This window comes from Arachis hypogaea, chromosome 3, assembly GCF_003086295.3.
Source record: "Arachis hypogaea cultivar Tifrunner chromosome 3, arahy.Tifrunner.gnm2.J5K5, whole genome shotgun sequence".
NCBI classification, from domain to species: Eukaryota; Viridiplantae; Streptophyta; class Magnoliopsida; order Fabales; family Fabaceae; genus Arachis; species Arachis hypogaea.
Genome location: NC_092038.1, coordinates 137,837,816 through 137,865,346, shown reverse-complemented (window position 1 = coordinate 137,865,346; position 27,531 = coordinate 137,837,816). Strand labels below are relative to the sequence as shown.

The following is a 27,531-nucleotide window of genomic DNA, read 5'->3' as shown; positions in this document are numbered from 1 at the left end:
TGGTACAAAAGCAAAATTTGACTTCTTCACAATATATCACTAAAAATTCTCTTTTAATTTCAGTTACCACAAAAAAATTATTATATATTACTAAATTAAAAAAAATTTTTCTTTTATTTTTTTACCAAAGATAAAGAGATTCGAATCCACGACTTCTTTCATTTATTGGCCTTTATTTCTACCTAGTCTATTTCTCTTATATATTATTATTAATTATTAATTTAATAATCAAAATATATTACATTATATTTTTTATTATAATTCAAATTAAAATAATTATATATTATTAATACAATTTAAATACAACTTTTAATTTAAAATTAATAAATCACTTTCTTTTCTTCACTTACTCTATTTCTCTTCATTTTTTTAACTAATATACCATCATTTTTATTAATTATCAAAATATTTTGCCACAGTATATAGTATGTATTATTTATTATTTTGGTATTCTAATTAAAACTTAGAAGACACCTATCTAAAAAAGTGCTTTTAATAAAAAAATATATTAATTCATAAAATGTTCATTATACAAGAGATACTAAAACAGAACACAAATTTAATTTTTTTTTCTTTTATTTGATAAAATTTTTAATATTTATTATAAAAACATTAGATATTATTAGTTTTAGAATTTTATAATAAAAATTAAAGATTAAGATATAATTTATTTCTAAAATCTTACAATTCTATAATATATTACAAGTATAAATATTAATTAATTATTTATATATAAATACACTTATTTTTAATATATTTTTTATATTTTAATATATTTTATATGTATCATGATTGAATATTTTATATTTCATGAGTCATCAATTCTTTCCTTACTTCATAAATTTCTAGACAAAATCATTTCAGAGTACATCACATCATAGCTTCCATCCTAAAATGAACACGTTAACGGATCTGATCTTAATTTACTTCGTTTTTCTCCTGAAAAAAAATCAAATCAAAGGTTTTTATTTTTGTTTTCTTTGAATTAACAAGTGTTTGAGTACTTTTTTTATACGCATTATTTGATACTTGTAATGAGAATAAAAGTATAAAAATATTAGACTGAAGATTAAACATAAAATAAAAAAAATAATTATTCTATTCTTATTTTTATTGTTTCTCTACTTTTGGAGAAAGATAAAAAAAAATAATCATAATAAATTTAAAATTTGTTTGGACATTATCAAGTTATTAAAAAAAAATTTATTAATTATTTTTTATTCTTTAGTATATTTGATACTTTTTAATAATAAAAATAAAAATATTAAAAAATAAAAAAATATTTTTTAAAAATTATAATTTACATTTTTTTATAATATTTTTATGTTTTTACATAAATAAATAAAAATATTTGTTTATATTTAAATATAATTAATAAATAAAAATAAATTTATATAAAATATCTAAATATAAAATTATTTTTATTTTTTTAAAAAATATTTAAAAAATAACTCGATTTAAAAAAAATCACTCAAACAAGTCTTTATATTCATATATCATGCTATAATTAACAAATGGGACATTACTGTAACGTAAAAGAAAATGGTTCCTATCTTTTCATTTTGTGACACAAAAGGGAAAATGCATAAAGGAATGTCCCTCCAACTATTTTATGAAGTTGGGATTTTCAATCTCACATTTTCACTTCAGTTTTTACACGTTTAATCAATCACAATTACATTTCATAAAATTATCCTTTGATACAATGTATGTGTTAGTTTTTTTATTTTTAATTAAAAAAATTATTTAAAAGCATAGTTGAGGTCAAACTCGATTTTTTTGTGTATGAAAAGAACTAAATCATTTGTTTTTATTCAGTTGTCTTTTGGTGAATCGATCGGTTACAATTAAATAAAGATTAAGATTAGTTTCTGTGGAAAACATAAATATGAGAATAACTCCATGTGGACAAAATTTCTGTTTCTCTACATGTTTTAGACTCATTCAATTATACCCGTATATTATTTTTATTATCATTATTTTCGTAATATAAAAATTTATTTCTTTAAACTTTTCTTATCGTACAAGAACAAAATTTGACTTGTCCACAAAATATCACTAAAATTGTTCTTTTAATTTCAGTTACTTCCAATAAAAATATTTTCTTAGACAATTTGATTTAATATTACTCAATATTTGACCAAAATTATTCGGTATTTGACCAAATGAAAGACAATGACTAACATATTTCAATTGTATAGTTCATACTAAATGAATAGGTAACACATGAATGATATGAGTGAAAATTGACCCCCAAAATAAATCATAAAAATGAAAAATGTGACAAAAAAAAATTTAGATATAGAAGTGAGATGAATGATATATTTTAATATTATAATTTTTTATATTTTTTAAAATTGTGAGAGGTATATAAATCGAATTTTTTATTTGTGTTTAAAAAATTAAAAAAATTTGGAGTACAAAAATTGGAGAATCCGATTTATATATTTCAATTTTTTTAATTTTTTAAACACAAACTAAAAGATTCGAGTACAGAAATTACAAAGATCTGATTATTAGACAGTCTAATTTTTGTATTTCTTTAAAATTAGATGGTCCAATTTCTATTTCTAAAATTAAATCATCCTACATTTTAATAAAATATTACAACAATTTACAATTTAGACAAACATTATTATTAATCCAATAATAAAAAATAAAAAAAAATAAAAAAACGTTGTTTTCTTAGAAGAAAGTATGACGAGTGATGAGGTGGACGATGGAGAGGGATGTGAGAGGGGCGGTGGGATGTGGGACCACCCACTCATTGGGAAGGGAATGGTGCTGGTGAGACCCACAAGACAATTATAACAATACTGTCTTCGGATATGGAAGGAGGAGTCTGTGCGTCATCTGTAAATAAAATAAAAGCATGCATGTGACGATGATGATGCCATGAATCAGCGAAGCGGTGGTGTTATGGGAAGGAGCAAATTGAAGTGATTACTTTTTTATCTTGAACTTCGGTTTGGGGAAACATTGCTGCAGTCATCACTCACGACACTTCTCTTTCATGGATTTCTGTGAACCTGACCCTGATTTCACTTAACAATTTATATACAATTCATCTTTCCAAATGTAAAGTATATTTTTATTTTTAAATTTTATTTTATTTTAATTTTATTTTAAAAATTTTTAATTTGTATTAAATATATTTATAATAGTTAAATTTTTAAAAAATTTAAAATTAATCCAAATAATATATGACAATTATCTATGATTTGTTTGCATTGATAATTATTTTTGTAAAATTATTGCTGAATTTATCTTAAATTTTTTGAAAAAATTAATCGTTAGAGATATATTTGATACAAATAAAAAATTTTTAGGATAAAATTAAAATAAAATAAAATTTATGAATATTTTTAAAATTTTTAACAAATTTTAAAGATAAAAGATATTTTACCCTATTACTAAATACCAAATCATGCATGCCTCTACCTAGTGCATTTTTTAGGCCTGTGTATGTAGTAAAAAATTTCTTTCTAAGAGCATATGCTGTTAAAAATATTGACTTGGAAAAGAGGGAAAAATAGGGATGGTAACACCACTCGAATCCGTGGGTGCTTATCCTATTGGAAAAGTATAGGATACCAACTTATTATCTGCCAACTTCTGTCAACTCTTATTTATAATTGTGTTTCATGGAAGTGTGTTCGTGGATGTGTCTAATAATTAATATATTTTAAATATATATATAAAGAGACACATCCAGAAAATATATCTATAAAGACACTTCTATTAAGCATAGCTATAAAAAAGACATTTTTATTAGACACATCCATGAACACACTTCCATGAAACACAATTATAAATAAGAGTTGGCAGAAGTTGGCAGATATGCTGTTGGTAACGTAGCGGAACCGTATCCTATTTTTATCCGTTCAGGCAGGTAATTATCCAACTCGCACTGAGGGCGGATTTTTAGCGGGACGGGGCAGGGCCGGGCCAAGTTTAGGTGATACCCACCCGGTATATATATAATATGTGTAATATATGTAAAATAAATAGTAAAATTATTAATAATATTATATCATATTTAAATTTTTACGTTAATTTATGTTATGTATGTGATGATAGTTATATAAAATTTGAAATTTAATTTTATTTATTAAATTTTAATAATTATAGGGGCGGGTGCCTGCGGGGCGAGTACCTGCAGAGGCGGGTTAGGGTTCAATTTTTTACTATCCATAAGTAGGAGCGGGACAGGTTCTATGCAGATTATTGTAGGGCGGAGCGGGGTCGGATAAAGCAAAAATTCGCCCTGTTGCCACCCCTAGAAAAAAATGTTAGTACTAATATAATATTGATAAAAATAATTTGTAGTAACAAAAAGTATTTAGGATGAGCTATGATCTAAATCTAGTTGACACAGAGAAACGGTCACCGAAAAAAAAGGATCTAGTGGTCAGGAGCACTAAAAAAGTTAAGATGAATGTCGTGGAACATAAAGATCATATAAAAGAGAAAACATAGATTGTTGAGAACCAGAAAGTGGAGATGAAGGAGGCCAATGTTGCAGCGGAAGAAATGGTTATCAATCAGTCTGTTAGTAAAAAATAATTTATTTCAAAAAAGGGAGTACTTGAGAGTCAGTAAGCGTGTGTTTTCGAAAAAAGTCTACATCGAAAGAGAGTCATTTGGCAGGGAAGATCGAGCAAGAGTCAGACTGTCATGATTAGTCAACAAGATGATCGATATGTTGAATCAAAGATTCAAAGATTCGAGGGTTGCTTCTAAACATTACCTTTGTCAAGCAAAAGAAGCGGAAACAATTACCTGTGGATTAATGAACGTGGGAGTTATGCAAAGCTCTTTGAAGATCTTTTGTTTTTTTTCTTGTGCTGTGACAAAGGGCTCGACCAATTCAGCTCGTCTCTTTCGAATTCTAGCCAACTCCTTTCCAATTCTGGCTAGCTCTATTTCAAGTTCCTCATCTCGTTTGTTGAAATGGACTTGAGCACTGACAGCCTGAGCAAGTCTTAAGTCATATTCCTTGTATGATTGTTGCATCGACTGGAGAGCAGCATCAATCTCTTTCGATTCGGTTTTGATTTTGGCTACCCTTTCTTTAGTTTCTTGCAACTTGTCTTGAATGATGATGCAGTTGTTTGAGACCTTGGTGAACCTCTTTAATATGGAAGAGAATTGAGACGGAACCTGGAATTCGAAAGAAGAACTTAAAATGTCAGACAAAAGGACATTCAAATCGGGTTGATCCATCTTTTGGGAGTATGTGTTAGTCGCCTCAGGATGGTAGTTAATTGTTTAAGAGTGTGTTGATTAAGTTCTGTAAGAAGACTCAATGTGGGTTGATCCTTAGTGGTTGAATTCGAGATGGGAAACTCTTCCTCTTGAGTGATCTTCGTCAGAACAGCCACTAGTTTAGCTAATTTAGCATCATGTGAAGAAAAGAGTTCGAACAAGGGCTTACCCTTTTAAAAACGTTGGCTAAAACTTTTCGAATCTTATTTTTTGGTTGTTTGTGTTGCACTGTGGCTTCAACTTTTCTTTTTGGGGCCCTTTTTGGTGAGCCTTCAGTAGCTTGAATAATTTTTATTGAGGAGTTTTTTATCTCATCGAATGTGCGACTGTATTGGGAATAATACTTGGTCCACCATTCGATGAAAGATTTAGTAACAAATGAACTACGCTCATAAAGGAGATGAGAATAGTTGTTTCGGTGTTGTTGATTGATGGTGAGGCAGTTCTCGATGTCTTTCTTCAAGTTGAGTTCGATATGACAAAGAGCTTTGTCATTTTGAGGAACAGGAGAATGAATAGCTTGAGAGAAGCCCATCTGCCTGGCAACATAGTGGGGGGGGGGGGCATAAAGGGCCACCTTAAATTGTTCTTTCTTGTATTGAGGTAGTCCAATCGGAAGTACCTGAACAGCAAGGAGGTTTGCCCAAGTTTTCTTGTCAACTTCATTTTCTCCATCATCAGATGGAAAGAGAAGACGTTCGAACCATGTTGGTCCACAACTTCGACGCAGAAATGGTGTGAATTTCAAATCGTTATTGTTGAAGTTTTTGCAAGAGTGAAGTGAAAAGACAGCCCAAAATAAGTCTTCAATCGACGTGGCATTTTCGAAATTTGGTTGAAAAGGGGCCAATCGAAATCCTTCGATGTGTTGTTTATTTGAAGCACTGCCCCCATCTTGCTTCATGTATTTTTCAAATACAACATTTAACCAAAGTTGTAGGAGCCAAAGAGGGCCACCTACACTGATCGACGAGTTAGCTCGAAGACAATCAACCAAATACTCGAGTTCATCATACAAATGCCCCAAAATCAATTTGGCTAAATTGAATTTGTGACCTTCATGCAAAAGAGCAGTCAAAGGAAGAAATAACTTTTGCATTTGAATACTCATCGAACAGAAAACGATGACATTCAACCAGTATTATAAGAACGCCACGCTTTCTTCATCAGTTACAGGATCATTCTCATGTCCCATATGCTGATTGATGAAGTCGTTGTAAGAGTTCTTCTGAGTTATCTTATAAGTTTTATTTGGCTGCATATCACAAGTCACTTTAGGAAAATTTATCGGAAGGCCAGTGATGACAGCCACATCAAGTAATGTAGGCCCTACCATTTCACAGGAGAGGTGAAAGCTATTTATTGTTTTGTTCCAAAAACACACAGATGCCCCAATCATCCAATGGTGAGTGGTAGGAGAGAAATGGGAAAGACGAAGGAGATCATGAATACCTAGAGCCTTCTAAGCATCACTTTTTACTATTTCGAGACGTCGATGCCAAGCTCAAAAATCAGCTCCTCAAGGAGTAATTTTGGGGTTATTTCTAAAGAATTTTTTGAGATCGAGGAAAGGGGCAATGAAGAGATCTTATTTGATGAGTAAATCATCTCCTTCAGCGTTAGGAAAGAAATCGAGTTTCTTACTGGCACGCTTCAAAGTCTGAATGGGGCCAACAAAACAGCACGTTTCATCGTCAACAGTGAAAGGAATGAGAATCCTTTTGTCATTAGGCAAGAGTTGACGGTCCTTAACAATTTCGTCGTTAAACTGGTTTACTACTTGCAGGTTTGGTGGTTCCTGGGTTTGAGTTGCAGGACCTTTGCCCTTATCTTGGGCAGTAGAGATTTTTTTAACTGAGGAAGAAGCCATTGATGGGTGAAAGTAAGCTCTGGTAGTGATAAAGTTGAAAGTGGAATCGTGCGGAGACTTCAGAGAAGGAAGAAAGATGGAAGTTGAAAATAGAAAGTAAATGGTGAGTGATGATAGAAGTTTATCCAGTAATTAAAAGGGTGCTTCGCCATTTCATATGATGAAATTCAAAATTTGAAATTGGGTAACTTCCTAGAGAAGGTGAAGTGGTGGAGAGAGAAATTAAGAATAGTGAAAAATATGTCGGATAGGCGCGAGTAAATGATGGGTAGTGAATTTCATTTATGATTGATTAATGTATTATGATGATATAATAGGAGCATGTTAGGATTAAGTGTTATTATTCTAAGATGATATCGAAAATAACACATTAATTATAGGAGGCAATTTGTTAGTTGAAAATAATTTATTTCGAAAAAGGGAGTATTCAAGAGTCAATAAGCGTGTGTCTTCGAAAAAGTCTACACCGAAAGAGAGTCCTTTGGCAGGAAAGATCAAGCAAGAGTCAAACTGTCATGATTAGTCAACAAGCTGATCGATATGTTGAATCGAAGATTCCAATATTCGAGGGTTGCTTCTGAACATTATCTTTGTCAAGCAAAAGAAGTAGGAACGGTTACCTATGGATTAATGAATGTGAGAGTTACACTTCAACTTGATTGGTCAAGGATTCTTATAAATAGGAGAATGCTCAAAGGTACACGGATTGAAACTTTGCTTCAGAAAATACTCAAGCACACTCATATCCCAGCGAATTACTGGGTCTGTGTTCGAGTTTCTTCTCTATGGGTTCCTTCCACTGTTTTTATCTTTCCATTTACATTTTCTACAAACTTTACTTTTCTTGCAAGTTTATCTTTCAAGCAACATTTAATTTCTTTGTCTAATTTTACATTCCTGAATTTTTATTTTTTGTTTCAAAAGTCCTTTGATCGAATCGAAGGCATTTTATTGTTTTATTTAAATTCAATGCAAATCATTTCAAATTTAGTCAATTTATTTTCAAAGTCTTTATTTATTGTTTTCAGATTTACTTAAGTTTTTGTCCGACCAAAAGGTCTTTGATGTACTTTCATAGAACTGGTACTTACAAAGAGGAGTAGGTTTCGCTCCCAAATCACTAGATATCGAACCATTTTTTATTTGCTAAAAATTGACAAAACACAGTCACAACCATAAATTCCAACAAAATCCTCATATAAAAAGATATGCTTCTAGAAGATGGCTTGGACAAGGTTAATCCGGAGGAGATTGTTGATATGGGGGATGAAGACCACCTTTCCGACCAAGATTTTATGAATTTGAGGAGGATAATCATGCTCCCCTTCAATCCAAAACGAGTGATCAATATCTCTCTCGAAGAATATGACAAATGGTGTAGACCATGAAAGTAAAACCTAATAATCAAATAGCTTGGTAAGAAGCTTAACCTCATGCAATGAATCGTTGGGTCCATAGGCGCGGGACTAAACAAAAGCTGCTCGGGTCATGGATTTGGAAGAAGGTTTCTTCCTTGTTCGTTTATCAAGCAATGATGACTATATTATGCTCGTATGAAGGACCGTGGATGATTTTTTATCACTACTTTCTCATCCAAAAATGGAGACCTTTGTTCATACCTCCAATAAAATAAAGTTTAGAAGTTAGCAGTTTGGGTGAGAATTCCTAACATGTCAGCTAAATTATACACCAAATATTTCTTGTGCAAGGTCGACCAAATACTAGGAACGATGTTGAGAGTAGATGAACTCACCTTCATCCATTCAAGGGAAAAATTGGCTCATATTTATGTTGAATCGGTTTAAGAAAGTAATTAGTTCCCTCTTATTCGGTTCTAGAAAAGGATTTTAGACTATAATATAAAAGGGTTGTACCAACTCTATTTCAATTGTGGAAAATATGGTCATAAGGTTGATGGCTACTCGAAAAGGGAAAAGACAATCCAATAATTCCGACAATAAAAACTACCAATAGTGGCTAGACCACCCATATCTGAGTCAATAGCTCTGAATTCCAAAAACAGTCGAATAAGAAAAGTGCTAAAATACAAAAAAGGAAAAGAAATAATGGAGAACGAGAATTAGGGGGAGAAAATCTGAGAATCAGTTATATCAATAATTTGATAAACCCAATGCCCAAATCTGCAACAAATCCACTTAATGCATCAGAAATTAATGATAAAAACCATTTTGGGTCCTGGATGGAGGATAAGAAACCATAGCACAAAAATAGCAAGAAATTTGGCAAAATATATTCTTCAAAAAAGGAAGGGCAATAAAAAAGGTAAGAACTCGACTTAGCCACCATAGCGAAAGAAAATGAATAATGGGAGAAATTTACATATATGTGATAAAGGAGTAACAAATAACAAGAATCCAAAAAGAAAGAATGCTGAAATAAGAAACAATCAACAGACAAGATCAAAACAGGAAACTCCAAACAAAGCTAGACTACTATAATTTTTCAAGCTACCACCAGTAATCCTGAATAGGGAAAAGACAAAGAGAGTAGCAATAATCACCAGTGATGGTTATTAGTGGCTAACAGAAGAAGGGATTGAATTTTGGACTCCTTTTAATCTAGCTTTTAATCCTTGCGTTTTGTTAAAATACTTTGAGTAGAAATAGCAGAGACTGAGGTTTTGTCTCTTAACGCGGCAGGAGCCAAAACAGAGTCACATGTAAGGTGTGATACAGAGGAGTGTAACTGATTAGTAGAATCAGGAGATACTTTTGTTTTGTCTCCTATAATGCAGAACCAGAAACAGAGAAGAGAATAGAGAATGACACACAGATGTATCCTGGTTCAGCTACCCAGTATAATATAGCCTACATCCAGTCTCCATCACAACAATTATGGAATTTCACTATATTTTCAACAGATTACAATCACCAATTCTTCCTAGGATCTATCCAATCCTATCTAGGACAAGTCTAGATTCTAACCCAACCTGAAGTTGACTAGAACTCACCCTAGCTTTCAACAACAAAGTGCTAACTCAATTTGCAAGGGAATCCCCTCAGGATCATGACAACAAAACAGAAATACATACAAAGAATTTCTGAAATAACTTAGACTTTTTCTCCAAGTCTAGCTCACTGCCTTTTTTCACTCATTGGCTTTTTCTTACAAACATCATCATGTTTGCCCTTTTCCAATGAAATTCAGACAGACTAAATTGAGAAAAAAGAATTACAATATGACAACCATGAAGGAGAAGAATAAACAGCTCAGTGAGCTATAGGAACCCCAAATGTGGTGCTCTCACTCCTCGTCTCAATCCTTGGCCGGTCACCCCTATTATAGAGGAGTGAAGCTTTTAGGGCTTGAAACCTTGCTTCAGCACATGTTGGTTCTCTTCTCCCAATACAAATATGCAGCAGCGGCATTCACAGAAGAGAGAGAGGGTAGAAGCAGTGACATGCAACCATACCTTCAGTATTCTCTTTCAACATTTTTCTTCATGCTTCTTGAATCTGGGCCGTGCGTTCTTGCTTTGGTCCCAAGTTTGATTTTTGATTATTGATGAGCAGCAGAGCACCACTGACTTCACTTTCTTCAAAGTTTTCAGAATGGTGCTTGTGACCTAGTTGATTTCTTCAACATTCCTTGATGAAGCACAAATCGAAAAACCTTATTATTATAATTTTCTTTTCTGATGTGATCTTCCCTCTTGTTGTAGCCCTCTTTTTTTCTATTCTTGCTTGAATTTGGAAATAAATTTTTTGTTCTACCCTTTACCCTAGCTTTAGAACGTTTTCATTCTTTCTTTTTGTTACAGATGGTGATGTGATATGAAAGAAAGAGTAGAGAGAGAAGAGAGAATTTTGGTTCGGTAGGTGAAGTGAATGGTTCAACTGAAATGGAATTAAGTCACTTAGTTAGAACCCAAGTTGGAGGAATGGATTTGAATATGGACCACCAGCTTGGGCTTTATGTTTGTTTTTGGGCCAGTTTGTTCGTTTTCTTTCTTCTCATGGTTCAGCCATTTAATCTTTGGATCAAGATTGTTGGAATGAATAGTTTGTTCAAACTGAACTTGATATTGGGTCATATTTCTTTTTTTATATTCTTTGTTTAGATTGTTTGCTTTCATAGCTATTCATCATATGATATGAGTGCTTTGTTTGAATCATATTGGGCCAGATGCAATATGAGCTTATTTTTCATGCTTCTTGGGTCAATGTGAATTAATTAATTTTCTGCACACAAACACAACAAAATCATACAAACAAATAACCGAATAATGTTTAGTCATCATCTTAATGATAGTTTAGTTCTCTAAACTCAACAATAAAAAAATACCGGAAGCAATACAATTGGGTAAAGTTAATTTCTTAAAACCCTTTATACTAAAGATATGGAAACCAACCTTTTTCCCATCTCACGATACTTTTTAGGTTGCTAGACAAAAAATATGAATGTCGGCAGGGAGGTTAAGCTAGAAAAGATAAAAAAGGCCATCTTAAGTACGAAAAATTGGAAAGTGCTAGGAAATGATAGGATTTCTACCAAGTTTTTCAACATTCGTAGAATACTGTTGCCAATTTGGTTATGGAGTGGCTAAAGTTTGTTTTTTAATGAACCTAGTAAGATTGCCTAGGCTACTAAAGTGCTACATCTATTATTCCCAAGATTCTTTTTTCTAAAAATTTTAGTCATTTTAGACCTACTAGCTTATGCAATATTTTCTATAAGATTATCACTAAAATTATTGTTACTAGACTTAAATTTTTATGTCTACTCTTATTTCTAACACCTAAACAAGTTTTACTTTCTGGCAAGATTAATTTAGATAATATCCTTGTTGCATAACAAGTGATACACACTATGAGGAACAAGAATTATGAAAAACGATCATGACCATCAAAAAATCTGGAGAAAACCTATGATAAATTAAGAGAGTTAGAAAAAGGGAGAGCATGCATTTTTGCCATATTGCCATGTTCACACGGTGCTATTAAGAAGTATTTTTATTAGAGCAAGGCAAATTATAAGAGTTCACAATTTTTAAAACAATAGCATGTAAGCAATGTCCTAATCTCATATGCCAATCTAACAGGCTAGTTTTATATTATGTAAGAAAAATATGAAAAGGGGTAGTATCATCAATCTCCTTAGGAATTTTAATATTTTCAAAAACATAAAGCCCTTTCCTAAGTTGTAAGTAGAATTTTTTTTTATTGATCTGTGACTTCACAAGATAGTAAAAAGCAAAAAACTTAAAAATAACACATTATTATTAAGACAGAATTTAGAGACACTAAAAAGATTTTTAGCAATTAGAAGATTAAATAATATATCTTTTAGATAAAAATAGTGTTGGGTAAGAATATTTGTTAAAATAGAATTACCAAAATTCTATATTGATATACCTACACCATTGGCCATGAATAATATCTGGTCTAATATAGTCTTGATACTATCATGAGATTTAATTTATCATTAGTAAGATAATGGCTAGCACCCAATTAGGATTCTAAGAAGAGTCAGAAATTGTAGAAATGACCAAAAATGATTAAGAATTGTGAAAAGAGGATGGTGGAGGCAGAAAAAATGAAATTGATATATTAGACGTAGAGGATTGTTGAAAAAATTTTTGAAAATAACCATAAGTACATAATGAGTACATTATAAATTTTATGGTATTCATAATATCTTATAAGAAATTTTTAAATTTTATAAAATTATTTACAACAACGAATGATACTAAATAATTTTTTATTATGTTTTATGATACAGGCTAGATTTCTTTTACGTAAAAGGTTATTTCAAGTTTTGATTAATATCCTAATTTCTCAATTGATTATTAATTAAAATAATTATATTTTATTCCCTAAAACATATCCAATGTACCTGAATATCATAATATATAATTTGCTGAATTCATATTAAAGAATGTATATGATAGTGAAGCAGTATCAGAGAGACGATAAAAAATTAGATTTATTTAACTTCTCTTTGTAGTGAAGCTATCAGGAAAGCGATCAATAACATTCTACTCGATTAAAAAAGATAAGTACAATTAAATACATTAAAAAAATGAATTGCGTATTTCATCACAGAATAATATTAGATCTTTTAGAAAAGATTGCTTCAAGGTCATCCTGTTATCCAATTTTTCAACTGATTATTGATTGAAATGATTATATTTTATTCTCTAAAATATATTTAATGCACTAAATGACCTAATAAATTAATCAATGGACTAATTTAAATTAATTATTTATAAAAAATTATAAGAATTAAAAAAATTATAATAAAATTTTGTGAGAAATTATTGTTAATTATGACAAGTTAGCTTTGTCAAAACACTTCTAACATAAAAAAATTTTGTGTTGGTAGAGATGCAAATTTAATAAGCACAAACATGCACGTATAGTATTAGATATATAAATTGTGGTGAATTTTAACATGCACCATTTACAATGAGATTCATCGTTAGCCTTATCTTTTATGAGTTTTGACTTTTTACCTATATCGTTTGTAATATCATTAGCCCATTTTTTATGTTTTGTTGTCTTGTAATTCTCCTATTAAAAGTATGATAACAAGTGTCATCCTAATACTAAAGGTTCTTTAAGGTAGTGTTTGTTTTGAGGTACTGAGACAGAGACTGAGAAACTGAGATTTAGTATCGTGTTTGTTAGTTCAGAGACTGGTACTAAAATTTCTATCTCTGTCTCTAAAATTTCAGTATTTCAGTACCTCCAAAAAGTAGGGACACAGGGGACTGAAATTTTTAGAGATGGAAACTGAAACTTTAATAACATTTTATACCTAAAATACTTTCATTTCAATTAATTAATTTCAATTTTACCCTTTGTGCAAATTAAATTAGAGTTTCATTCTTGTTTCAATTCCTATCTCCCATTTTGCACCAAACAGAATACTAAGATTTATTTCAATTCCTGTCTCTTAGTCTCTGTCTCTCAATCTCAGTCTTTCCGTCTCTGTCTCTCCACCAAACGCTACCTAAGAAATTGTCACCCTGATACTAAAAGCTATGCAATATTTTTATGCTAAAATTTGAAATCTTTTTTGTTTTTATTTTAAGAACATAATTTTTAAACCGGTATATTGTTTAATTAATAATAATATGAATCAATATATAAGTTCTACAATATTTTTAATATTAATTTTAATTTTATTTTATTTTAAGTCTTACAAAATACTATATAAATATTTGTGAGATCATATAACATAAAATTTAATTTAAAATTTTATGAGATTTGTTAATTTGGTTTATTTTAATTTAAACTTGAATTATCTTTTAATTATTTCAAAAATAAAAAAAATTAGAATTTTATGAATACAAAAATTAAGAATTTAGTGCCATTGGATTAGAAAAAAAATTAAAATTGCGTAAATAATTAAAAAAAAAAACTTAAATTACGTGAGTTTTGACATGTAAGCTTACCATATCATTAGCCCGTCCTTTCTGTGTTGTTGTTGCGCAAAAAGTGTTGACATTGATTCTCTTGTTAATAGCGTGATAACAAGTGTTATTCTGATACCAGAGGTTATTGGGAGATACCTGATACTAGAAGTTTTTGGAAGATTATCATCTTTACACTAATAGGAGGCGTGGCTGCGTGAGATCAATATTTTTATGCCAAAATTTGAAATCTTGTGTGAATAATTTTTGAGTCGGTATGTTATTTAATTCATCAGGTTAAATTAATAATAATGTGAATCAATATATAAGTCTTAGAGTATTTCTAATGTGTAGTTTTAATTTAATTTTATTTTAGATCTTACAAATTTTCACATAAAATCATAAATATTTGTGAGATCATTTCTCATAAAATTTAATTTGAAATTCAATGTGAAATTTTTTGGTTTGATTTCATTTCAATTTAAACTCAATTTTTTTTAATTATTTACAAATTAAAAAAAAATTTGGAATTTTATGAATGTGAAAATTAAGAATTTTATGCATTTGGATTGAAAAAAAATTAAAAATTTATAAATAATTAAAATTTTTTTTTTCAAATTGATTTGGATATATTTTTCTATTAAATTAATAAAATATAAAAAATATAATAATAAAATGTAAGAATATAATTGAGTACATCTAATTTATTTAAGTAGATTTTTAATTGAGTCTATGTTACAACCTTATATTGTTACAACATTCCAAAATTTATTTAATGAATTTAATAGATTATATAAGTATCAGCATATTTTTGGTTTATTTTTAAAATAATATAATCTCTCGTTACTGATTTTAGTATCATTTCAAAGATAATATCCAATATAAATTTTAATTTTAAATTATTTTAATTACTATAAAAATAAAAAATAATATTTAAAATTGATCACATTAAAATTATTCTTACACTTAGTAAATGTATACTGTTTAAATTCATAAAGTTTAATTAATATTTTACATTATTAATCAAAATAATTACAAAAAATTGTTGTATCATGATAAATAAATTTCACTTAAAAAAATCAAAAGACATTACTAATGAAAATTTATATTGGCCATACACCAGCAAGAATTAAAAAAAAAAATACTTCTAAAGATTAGAACTTAAACTCTAATCTTTTTTATTAATTAAATATAATTGTGCAAACTTAACAAACTCAATAAATAAAAACACATCCGTTCATAACAAAAACTCATAATATAAGCTAAAATTCTAAAATCCTAATAATATCGATAACAATTTTTAAATTAAATTCTTAAAAAAAATTCTTAATAAAATAATAAATAAAATATCATAAATATTAATTCTCATCCTAAATACTAAAATTGCGTTTAGTATAGAGTACTAAGACTGAGACTAAAAAATTAGTATTGTATTTAGTGATTTGAAACTAAACTTTTTATTCCAAAACACAAAATTTCAATCCTTTCATACTTCTACTATAAGGTGGACAGAGACTAAAATTTATGGGAATAACCGGATAAGGACTGAAAATTTAATAACGTTTATTTTCAAAATTACTCTTAATCAAAATTTGAAATTCTAATTCTATCTCTTTGTAAAAACTAGTTAGGACTTCTTCTCTTCATTCTTAGCTCTTCTCTTCGTTCTTCTTGATGGTGGTGACCGGGCAACCATTGGAGTGGTGCCGACAAGATGAGGAATGGTGGTATGAGAGAGAAAAGGGATTAGGGTTTATTGTGTTTTCATTTTTTTAATTAATAAGAGTATTTAAATAATTTACTTATTTTAGTTTCTATATTTATCTTAAATCAAAGAAGATACTGAGACATTAGTGTCCTGTACAATATACATTTTACACCAAACACAATATAAAAACATAATTTAATTTCTGTCTTTCAGTCTCTATCGATTTACCTTCCAAACGTAGCCTAACATAATTTATGGACTTATGTTTATATTTCAAAGACTTATTGTTCACAAAGATGTATAGTACCCATGTTCTTCTTTCATATAAACTTGCAGCAATGATAAAATGTCGAAATATTTACAATATATACTACAATTACTTAGATTATAAGTAATTAAATTGTGAAACTTGCTCTTATAACTGCACAAACTTTTTAAAGTAAAAAATTTTCTATCACATTTGTCACACTCGCATTTTTTTTTAGATTAGGCATGATGAACAATATTCAATATTTAAGTAAGAAAAATATGTAGAATAAAATTGTGAAGTAAATAATAATTATTAGACAACTATCATGGTATAGTAGATATATATAGAAGAATTTTATATTCTTTAAAACAAGTATCATATTTAGTTTTTTTATTTAAAGATATTTTAAAAAAATAAAATCTATAATTCTACATACATAAAACAACGAGAATGAGATATAAATAAATGTAATCTTATAAAAATTTTGTAATATTAAAATCTAAAAATTCCACACAAGAATTATTAGTTATGATGATATATGATTCATAATTGAAGAGAAAAAACAAAAGCAATCAAAATAAATATTAATAATCTTTTAATCCAGAAAGGCTAAAACTCCCCATAAATAGCAAACAAAAAACGAAAGGAACTATGAAGTATCGTTGTCATGGAATCCAATTGTGCTCTCTATCCAAAAGTCCAAAACATTTGACTATGAGTCTATGACTTGTACTTTTCCTCTGAATGCCAGTGTTGAGCACAACATATAAATGGTTCCGACAAATTAAAGTATATTATGAAGTAAAAACGGGAGCTTTCATATTTCTATTTACAGTCTGGTTGGGAAGTAAAAGTGGGATTAGAATTTTAATGGAGAAGTAAAAAGCCTCCCAGCCAACCATTTCCTTATAATGTAATAAATTTCATGGAAAAACATAGTACTAAACTAGTAAATTAGTATTATTCAAGTGCCCAAAAAAACATGTATGAAAAACAAAGTTGAATTTCTAGAGTAATAATAAGCTACTTTATTTTTCCCGTACTCATCTTTATGCGGCTACCATTATCCCAATAAGAACCCACGGTACAATTTATCAATTTCTTTTTATTCCTCAGAAAATGGTTTCTTTTTTTTTTTTTAGGTTTTTTTAGAAAAAAAAAAAAAAAGAGGGGGGGGGGGGGATGAAACTACAAATTTTATTCATGTTTTTTTGACTAATCTGTAAATAGGAATTTCATGGAGTGCATGTGCATTATTAATTCTATCCATTCAACGATCATTTTTTTAAAACATATATATAGCATGACAGTTTTAAACAGTGTTACAATTGGGGGTTGTGAGAGTACCTTTTAACTGATCTCCAAGGAAAAGGCCGCATTCTATCAATATAGTATACATGAAATTATGGCAGGAAAGCATCCTTGTTATGGACCAAATCAATTCACCAGTGATGACAAACGCCAATACTTCAGATTTTCACTGCACCTTGAAATGTGCTGAATTCTAAAAGTTGAACATCTCCTTTGCCTCCTCTTTGCGCCCAATAACAATTCTATGTCTTTCTGTTGTCTAAGGGACTGAATAATTTTGACAGCCTCTTAAAAGAAATTGTCTCCAGTATCACCCTTCACCTTCATATGTAAGGCAATCATTCTTAAAGCAAAATGAATATCGCTAATATTTGGATGAGATGGATCCCCTCCAACGAAACAATGGATTCGGTTCTTAATCTGCATCCAACTATAAGCTTTTTGTTTCTTAACTCCTCGCTCTTTCATCAAAACCCTGACTCGATTTACATCCTTCCACATGCCAGCAGCAGCATATATATTGGACAACATAACATAAGCACCAGAATTATAAGGGTCCAGATTCAAAATTTTACTAGCTGCTAGTTCTCCCAATTTCACATTTGAATGAACACTACAGGCCACAAGAAAAGCACCCCATATGCTTGAATCTGCCTCCACCGGCATCTCCTGGATCATTTTGTAAGCTCTCTGCAACTGACCAGCTCGACTCATAACATCAACTAAGCAAGTATAGTGTTCAGATCTTGGTGGAATACCGTAATCATGGACCATTAAATGAAACAGATTCACGCTCTCATCCACCCTCCCTGCACGACAGCAGGCAGCTAGCAAATTCAAAAATGTCAAGGCATCAGGTTGAATGCCAAGCATTATCATCTGGTCGAAGTAGGATTGTGCTTTAACATAGAGACCATGTTGCGCAAACGCAGCAATGATAGTATTCCATGAAACAACATCTGGATGGGAAATTTGTCCAAAAGCTAACATGGAATCAACAATTCCACCACATTTGCTGTACATCGTAACCAAGGCGTTGCTCACAGACAAATCTGAATCATAACCATGCTTAATTACAAGAGCATACACCTGTGTCCCTTCCTCAAGTGAAGCAAGGTTAGCACAGGCAGTTAAAAGTGAAACAAAAGTTACTTCATCCGGTTGCGTACCACTCCTCAACATTTGTAAAAATAAAATCAATGCCTCTTCCCCTCTCCCATTTTGAGCATAACCTACAATTACTTAATCAACTATGACACCAAACGAAAATAAACACAAAGACTTTGTTTGCTAAAATTATTATGGATTAACTTTCCTGTAATTTTATGCATAAATCTAACCTTTAAAGTCTTTTCATTCTAGAAGTAAAGTTATATAATGACATTCAATTATGTAATACTAGTCTCTTACACAAAGTGAATAGAAATTAGATTATTCATGAAACTAACATCACATAGTAGCCTCAAGTTAGAATGACAAAAGAGAATAGAAGGCTCTCGCTTTAAAATAAAGGGCGTACCTGTTACCATTATATTCCAGGAAACACGATCTTTGCATCGAATTTCTTCGAACAAGGCTCTGGCATTATCCACCTTCCCCTCCTTGCAGAAGCCCGTGATCATGGCAGTTGTAGCAACAACATTCCGCTCTGGCATTCTCTGAAACAGTTCCCACGCCTCCTCAGACAACCCATTTTCCACGAGCCCACTGATCATGACCGTCCACGAAACCTCGTTCCTTTGGGGCATCACTTCGAACAGCTCCTTTGCGAGCGCAATCCCGCCATCCCCACCCATATTCGCGTACCCGTCAATCATGGCGGTGTAAGACACCACATTCCGACGAGGCATTTCATCGAACACCGTTTGCGCTTCCCGCATGCGACCGAACCTCGTGAAGCCCGAAATCATGGCATTGTACGATGCTGCATTCTTCTCCGGCATTTCAGTGAAGTAGCGAAACGCGTCATCGAGCATGTCGTTTTGGACGCACCCAGCGATCATGGTGTTCCATGAAACGACAGTCTTGATGTCGGCGGGCATGGCGTGGAAGAGCGCTCTGGAATGGTCTAGAAGGCCGTTCTGCCAGTAGCACGTGAGCATTGAGTTCCACGTGACGGAGTCCCTTGCGGGCATTTTGTCGAACAGCTGGCGGGCGGCGTGGACATTGCCAGCACGCGCGAGAGCAGCGATGTTGAGGTTGTCTCTGTAGACATGGCTGGTTGAGAATGTGTTGGCGAGGGGAAGAAGAGAGTGGCGGCGCCGCTTGAGGGTAGTGGGGGATGATAAGAAAGAAAGGGTGCTAGTTTGGATTGTGGACAAAGGAGGTAGAAGTAGCCGTTTGAGCTTGGACCGATGAAGAGCTGCCAAAAGCATTCCCGGCTCCCGCACTGCCGAAAAACGTTATAGATACACATTTTGAAGTTTAAGCAAAGTTAAAGGATTGATTGGCTGATTTTTTACGAAAATATTTTTTTAAGTGATTTTTTAAAAAAAATAAAGATAATTTTATATTTAAATATTTTATATAAAAAATATTTTTTTATTTAATAATTATATTTAGATATAATAATATAAAATTTATTTATTTATTTATTAGATTAAAAATATTTTTTAAATAAATATTATAAAAAATATATAAATTATAATTTTTAAAAAAAATAAAAATTCATATGCAATTGTCTTTATATTAAGTTGCTAATTGAGAATCTCCGCCTTTAAAAAAAGATATATTTTATTCATAATCTAACAACTTAAAGATATACAAACAAACACAGAAAATTCAAGATCTTTCGGTTATCTATTTATTCCTTTATTCTCTCTGTTTTTAAAATGTATAATTTTACAGAATTTGAACTTATATTTACCAAAATTTATACATATGAATTAACAATGGTTGTACATACGAATCAATTGCTAGCCAAAATTACTCCCCGGACTTTCTCAATGATGACTATTTAATTAGATTCATGTTCATAGATACTTTTTAAATAATAAATTTAAAAATAATTTTTATATAAATATTTTTACACTGAGAATTTATAAAAAAATAAATTCAATTTATATTATAATGATAATAGATAAATAAATGACTGTATAAAAGCTTTTAATTAAATTCTATATACTTCATTAAATTTGCTATTGAATTTTGATTCCTGTATAAATTTGGACAATAAGGAGTGCTAGGAGGCCAGCAACTTTTAGTATTTGTAGCCATCAAATAGCCATCGATGATGGTTTTAATGGTGTGAGATTGGTGTGGAATTTCATCCAATGGCTCACTTTTTCTTGCTGGTTACATGCTGGCCAGAATTTGGAAAAGTTGCTGACCTCCTAGACTTTTCCAAATAAAATAAATAAATAAACAAATCTCTCTTTTTGTGTGTCAAAACTCGAAACAAGTAAATAGCTGCTAGCCACAAATATGTCTGCCATAATACCAACGGAGCAACTACCAAAGCCCACCATGAGATGATGAGATACTGAAATAAGGATTACATAATATTTATCACAAAAAAGGCACATTGCATCCTAATGTTTCTACTTTCTACATCTAAACATGGAAATGCTTGACGTTGAATATACAGGGTATATTAGTTTCACTTTTCTTGAGTTTTTTCGAATTCGTTCTTCCTTGAGTACATCCAAATCCAACTCTTCAATCAATGGGGTTTCAATACCGACCACTTCTGCTAAAAAACGGTATGAATTAACAATGACTTCCCTTTTTCTTTTCTCTTTTTTTTTTCTTCCAACGCTATGAAGTATAAACAAATACAACTAATTTTAGACTAACAATTAGCTTGCCACGATCAAACACATGATAAAGTAACCAGGCCCTACCACGACCTAACGAAAGCAAAGAGCAAACCACCAACTACAGCATTATAAACCAATATTGATGCAGGGTGGGGTCGAAGCAGACGCAACAATCGCCAACAATTTTGTTTCCACCCTGACAGCCCATGTCCACCATAAATACTTATCTCATGTCGCCCAAAAGGTCAACCCACAAAATTCTGTCTCAAATTCCCATTTGATCCGGGTATCCTTAGCATCCAAAGCCTGCAATTTAAACTAGTAACAATATTTTCTTTTTACATTACAAGTCCCAAATCTTATATATCGGTGAAGTGAAAGGAGTCAGTAACGTCAAAGTGCATAGCAAGTTGCGTCACAACAGAGCGTACTGCTTCAGCCTTTGGTGAAACAGAAGGGGGTAGTTGCGGTAAGCAAAGGGGCATATACTGTTCACTTTCCTCAGGTGGACAGAAAAAAGATAACAAGGATCGGCAGAATATGAATCTGTAAATGAATAATTAATGCATCATTGTATGATGTCATTCACCGGAAATTCAATTAAATGTAAAAAAGAAAACAATGACTGATTATGAAAAGCTAGGGAGCAAATACCTTAGAATGAGCCGTCTTATAAATGGATCAGTTATAATTTGTGCCCATACTAAATCCATGCTAGTCGATGAACAAAGAATAATTTCCCACTCAGAGAAAGCATTGGCAAGTATGTTCTCGGCCTCATTGTAGAAATCCTATAATTAACACAACAGTTAGACCCACAAGATTCAGCCAGTGTCTCAAGAAAGTACAAAAACTTTTCAAAACAATTCTTACTGCATCAGCCTCGTTGGGGGAGACACCAATCATTTGGCAAAATGCTGACAAAGGAGCAGTCAAGAAAAAGGTAAATTGGCTTCCAGTATGTGAGTGTACTTCAGATGGGTTCTTGAAAATTGGCCTTAAAGGTGAAAGAAAGAGTGCGGCTGTCTCCCCCCTTTCCGCACCATGCAAAACCTGCAATCATTTATTGCGTAGAGTCATCATCATCATGACTGTTGATGTAAATAACGCAGGTCAATCAATGGCATTTCTCAGAGTTACGAAAGAAGGTAAGTCGTCAGTACCAACAGTTCAAATACACAATCAGCATGGGATAAGCCAACAAGCAAATATTCTAGTGACAGGCGCCCCCAACAAATTTATCAGAAAATCATCCCAGATCCAGAAAAATTATGTCATTCTGAAATCTGTGCCAGAACTACACAAGAAAGTTGATATCATCACTCATTTGACACACTACATCGTTTCTACTGTCCTTGGAGAATTCAGGTTCAAATTGATTAAGACAATCAACAATTTAACATGGCAGGGTTTCCCTCGGTTAGCATCATAAAGTTCATCTTAAACTGTTACCATAAAAACCATAGATTAAATTGCAACAAACTAATGCTAAACTTCATGATCCTTTAACAAGTAAAATTAGATTCGAGTACAAATAACATCTCCACCTAACAGTTTCCAGGCAACTCATACACAGTTTTGACAAACCTGCCTTGAATGCATGGCTGTTATCACTATCAATAATCAAGAAAAGAGGCTTCCGAGTGAAGGGAATAAGATCACCAGGGTAGAGATTGTTTGAACCTGATAAAATTCAATTATGGCACGTGTGAGTGTAGCTAAAACTTCTTCTGTAACATGTAGTAAATGCTAACAATAACCACCAATATATATATATATATATATATATATATATATATATATATATATATATATATATATAGAGAGAGAGAGAGAGAGAGAGAGAGAGAAACTACTCTTTCATGACATTCCTGGAACAATCTAAATGAAAATTTAACTGAGAAGAAATACTTACCACTATTCCCCTTGGGACCAAACCACAGATAATCGTCATAGCTGCTCAATTCTCTCTTGCCATTATTTTGAGTTTCAGAAGTACCCAAGTCCTGATAAATCCCTTTGTATCTTGAATATTTGGATGACCCGCCAGAATTTCCCGTTGGAGAGACATTACTATGACCAGACTTTCCTGTATGAGTGTTCATGTGGTGACTAACCTATAATAACAGAATGAACACAACAGAGTAATAACTTACACATGAAAAAACTAAGAAAATGTATACCTGATGCCGAAATATATAATAACACAACACTATCTGTTGGCAGTTCCTCACAAACTGTGGCCATAACCTGAATAAAATCATGAAGCTCAACATAAAAACCAACAAATCATATATTCAACAACTGAGAATTTTGGCACTGATTCATAAAACCAAAACCATATATCGTGAAGGAAAAATCAAACACAAACATGTATGCCCTAGTACAGATACAGACATGAAAACAAATTTTGACATAAATTCAGATCAATGAGAACACCAAAAACAGTGTTTCCATACTAACAGATAAGATTATCAAGATCATGTTAATAAAGAAATCATAAAAATTGCATGCAATATAATTGACATCAAGAAGGCCTAGTTCCTAGTACAGCACTAAAACTTCTGCAATCAGAAAGGATGCAGCAACAAAAACTTTCCCCTAGGCTCAAAAACTCACTGCTATCAAATGCGTCACAGACGGATGATACAAGGTTGCTTTTCTAGGATTACTAGGCATGCTTGGATCAGTCATATCTGCAGCAAGATTCATACTGATTATCCCAGAAGCTCCAGAATGATCAATAGAGTCACCGTTTTCACTTGCTTTAACTGTAGGCTTTTGGTAGAATAATCCACTGGGCTCCCATTCTAAACATTGTATCATTCTATAGGTGTCCAATGTAAGCTCAGCAAATTTGACCTGAAATTTAGAATATTCAAAATAAAAGGTTCAGCCTCTTTCAGCTATTGACTACTGGACTAATCCAAATTTAAGAAACCCCCCATGACAAAATGAACCAGTATTGACCTCATTTCGATGATAGCTTGCCAACAGTGCATCTTGAAATTTTAAAACCCTCTTTGCATGAAAACGAGCCACATAAGGAAGAGAAGACCGATGTGTATCAAAAGTGGTACAGTAACGCAGAGGTCTAATATTAAAGCCCTTATCGACTTTTGTAAAGCGTACGATTTCTTGCACCACTTGCTTCCACTCCTTGAAGTTAGTTTCCTGAAGACAAGTAGTTTATATTCATCAAGTCAGAGAAGCAACACAGTGACATTGCCTTATCTAGATGAATAGTTTAATCTAAAACAGCAAAGTGAACTATATTATGATAAGCAGTATTAAATCTTTTTATCCAAGTTTAAAGCACGAAAATTCAATGGGGATAACAACAATATTTAATTACTAAAAAGGAAAAACTACAAAGAACAAGAAGCGGAAGCACAACTTCCAACCAGAAAAATAACGAACAAGCATGCAAAAGCCAGGTATAAAATAAACTAGTAGGTGAATAATACATGTAACATAATAACCAAGAGGTAACCAACATCTCACGTCCAATGTCCAATCAAAAACAGTTTGGCTCATCTTACTCCTTTTCAAAATTTAGTCAACTGGACTTCAATAAAAAAAAAAAAAAAAAAAAAGAAAGAAAAACTGTTGTAAACTGTATGTTTATTGAAGCATCATTATTTTCAGTATGATACTTCTCTTCTCACTTATTTTGCTCTACTTACAGAATCAACAGGTGTAAATGCATTCTAACACTTCAGAATCGTCTATTTTGTTCTATCAACATTCAACAGGCAGACATTTCCCTGCCCTGTGCTCCCAAATTGTTACAAGAACTTTGTATCAGAATTTCAGGCTTCAGCAAATTGACATTTTTTTCCCTAGCGTATATCCTCAGCTTGAAAAGAAACCATCACTACACCAGCAATGTTACTCTTGAAAGCTCAGCCCCCACCATCAATATAACATAGTAGAGTACTACTTGATGCTGAGTTGATTCAAACATTGGTTTGGTTATATAAAGTGGAGCTCATTTTCTCTGAAAACATCTGTCTTCATTACAGCACATAAGCTTTTCTGGAACACCAGTAATCTCCTTTATAATTAGAGTATATATCCAAATAGGTCCCTAAGAAATTTTGCATCGGACGTTTTCATCCCCATGAAAATTTTATTACGTTGAGGTTTCTAAACTTTACAAAGGTAAGACATATAGGTCCTTCCGTCACACTTTAGAAGATCTATTTGTCCAAGTGAAACGGATTTGACTAAGATAGGGACTTATGTCTTACTTTTGTACCTCAATATAATAAGAAATTTTTGGAGACGAAAACGTCCGACTTGAAATTCCTTAGGGACATATTTGGGTATATACTCATAATTATTACAACACTCAAGCATATCCAAAAGAGAAACTTGAACCTAATGTCTAATACGAATATGAAAATAACTAGAACATGTGATTCAAAGTAGCATATATTAATTAAGCAAACTTTTCACTCCTCTTGTTTTACAGCCCTAATCTTATCTGCTCTATCCCTCAATGTATTTTCCACTGCTACAAATAGCTCAAGTCAATAAAGATTTAGCGAGATGTCCTACACTAACAACGTTATAGATGATAGAACATACAAGCATGTAGCTATGTATTATATTAGATACAACAATTATAAAACACTTTAAATACACGACATACTATTCTAGTCACTCTAAATGAAGTACGATGCAATAACCAGATAGGTAATTGATCTAAACAGAGCGCCTTCATACTTAAAAAGAGTATCACAGGAAAGGAAACAGCATGTATAGAATTTATAAGCTATCGTTTTAGTCTAAAATACGTCAGTAACAAAAACGAGAGAAAGTGAGTTAGTGGATGAACGCTAGTTCACTTCCCTTCAACAATTAACCATTCAAATTCCAAAATCAAGCTAGAAAACACAACTTTCCATAAGGCGAAGCATTTTTTTAGCCGGAATTTTGAGAAGAGGGGAAGTGCATTTACCCGGAAGTTACTTCTGCAATCGTCAACGAGAGCCACGAAGCGGTCCATGAGGTGGTTGACCATCTCGGAGCGGTTCAGAATGATCGAAACAAGCAAGAACCGTGCGTAGAACCTCAACTCCTTGGACCGGACTCCCAGATCTCTCGGCGAGCCTTCAGATCCTTCGAAGTACCTTCTGCTGAGTATGGCCTCGTAGAATACGTAGGCCTCGACGAGGAACCTGATGTCGCTGGTCCTCATGTACTGGCTGAAGTAGAGCTGGCCAATTCGGCTCGCGATCTCGCCGATTTCCCAGCGCTTGAGGCCGCACTGAACCAGCTTCGACCGGTTCTCTTGCTGGTACTTCCAGAGCCGCGTGTACGCCTTGAACACCTTGTGGAAGAAGTGGCTCTGGCTCACGCGACCGTACGCAGGAACGTCGCGAACCCTAGCGAACTTGTGGTCAGCGTTCTCTACCAGCGCTCGGAAGGTCTGTAGCGTTACGTCGTTGTTCTCGGACATGCTGGAACGGAGAGAGGAGAGAGAGTGTGGTGTATCTATGTGTGAGCTGTTTTTATCTCAGTTCTCCGTCCGGTGACAGTTATCGCCGCCGGTCATCGGAAATTAGGAGTGATGAGGGAAGGACGAGTGAATAATCGGAGAATGAAAACGAAATGTGTGTGGGGAAGCAAAAGAGAGGGGAGGCCACTGGAGGGTGAAGAGGGCGGTTAGACTTTTTTTGTTGTCACAAGGACTGTGAAGTACATAGCATAATATATTATTATTATTATTATTATTATTATTATTATTATTATTATTATTATTATTAATAATGCAGGTTTATTTTCATTTTTTATTTTTTTTAATCTAATTGTCCTTTTTATCCTTTTTTTTATTTTGGAAAGAAAATTGCAGTTCCTTTTGCTTTTGCTGTTTTTGGTCTTTTGCCACATTAGTATTTAAACTTTTTATGTCAATATTTAAGTTATCATACAATTAATAAACTAAATTAATAATAAAATTTAAATTTATTAAAAACTAAA

At 32.1% G+C, this 27,531-nt stretch overlaps 2 protein-coding genes across 4 annotated transcripts; both read right to left on the bottom strand.

The window, feature by feature from the left end:
* Positions 1-17,723: 17,723 nt before the first annotated feature.
* LOC112734368 (uncharacterized) lies at positions 17,724-20,219 on the bottom strand. 2 transcript variants are annotated; one of them, XM_025783641.3, is made up of 2 exons: positions 19,305-20,219; positions 17,724-19,017 (listed from the first exon to the last, which is right to left on the bottom strand). In XM_025783641.3, the coding sequence occupies exons 1-2, from the start codon at positions 20,158-20,160 to the stop codon at positions 18,074-18,076; spliced, it is 1,800 nt and encodes a 599-aa protein (XP_025639426.1). In that variant the 5' UTR covers positions 20,161-20,219; the 3' UTR covers positions 17,724-18,073. The 2 variants fall into 2 exon arrangements, with proteins under 2 accessions (XP_025639426.1, XP_025639427.1); XM_025783642.3 differs by having other exon boundaries at positions 17,724-18,837.
* Positions 20,220-21,236: 1,017 nt separating this feature from the next.
* On the bottom strand, positions 21,237-27,251 carry LOC112734366 (uncharacterized). Of its 2 annotated transcripts, none has more exons than XR_003168350.3 (9): positions 26,510-27,246; positions 24,514-24,717; positions 24,163-24,405; positions 23,727-23,793; positions 23,459-23,632; positions 23,131-23,226; positions 22,417-22,596; positions 22,198-22,334; positions 21,237-22,089 (listed from the first exon to the last, which is right to left on the bottom strand). XR_003168350.3 is itself a non-coding variant. In XM_025783640.3 (9 exons), the coding sequence occupies exons 1-9, from the start codon at positions 27,008-27,010 to the stop codon at positions 21,903-21,905; spliced, it is 1,785 nt and encodes a 594-aa protein (XP_025639425.1). In that variant the 5' UTR covers positions 27,011-27,251; the 3' UTR covers positions 21,237-21,902. The 2 variants fall into 2 exon arrangements, 1 of the variants encoding a protein (XP_025639425.1); XM_025783640.3 differs by having other exon boundaries at positions 23,135-23,226; positions 26,510-27,251.
* Between the last annotated feature and the right edge of the window lie 280 nt (positions 27,252-27,531).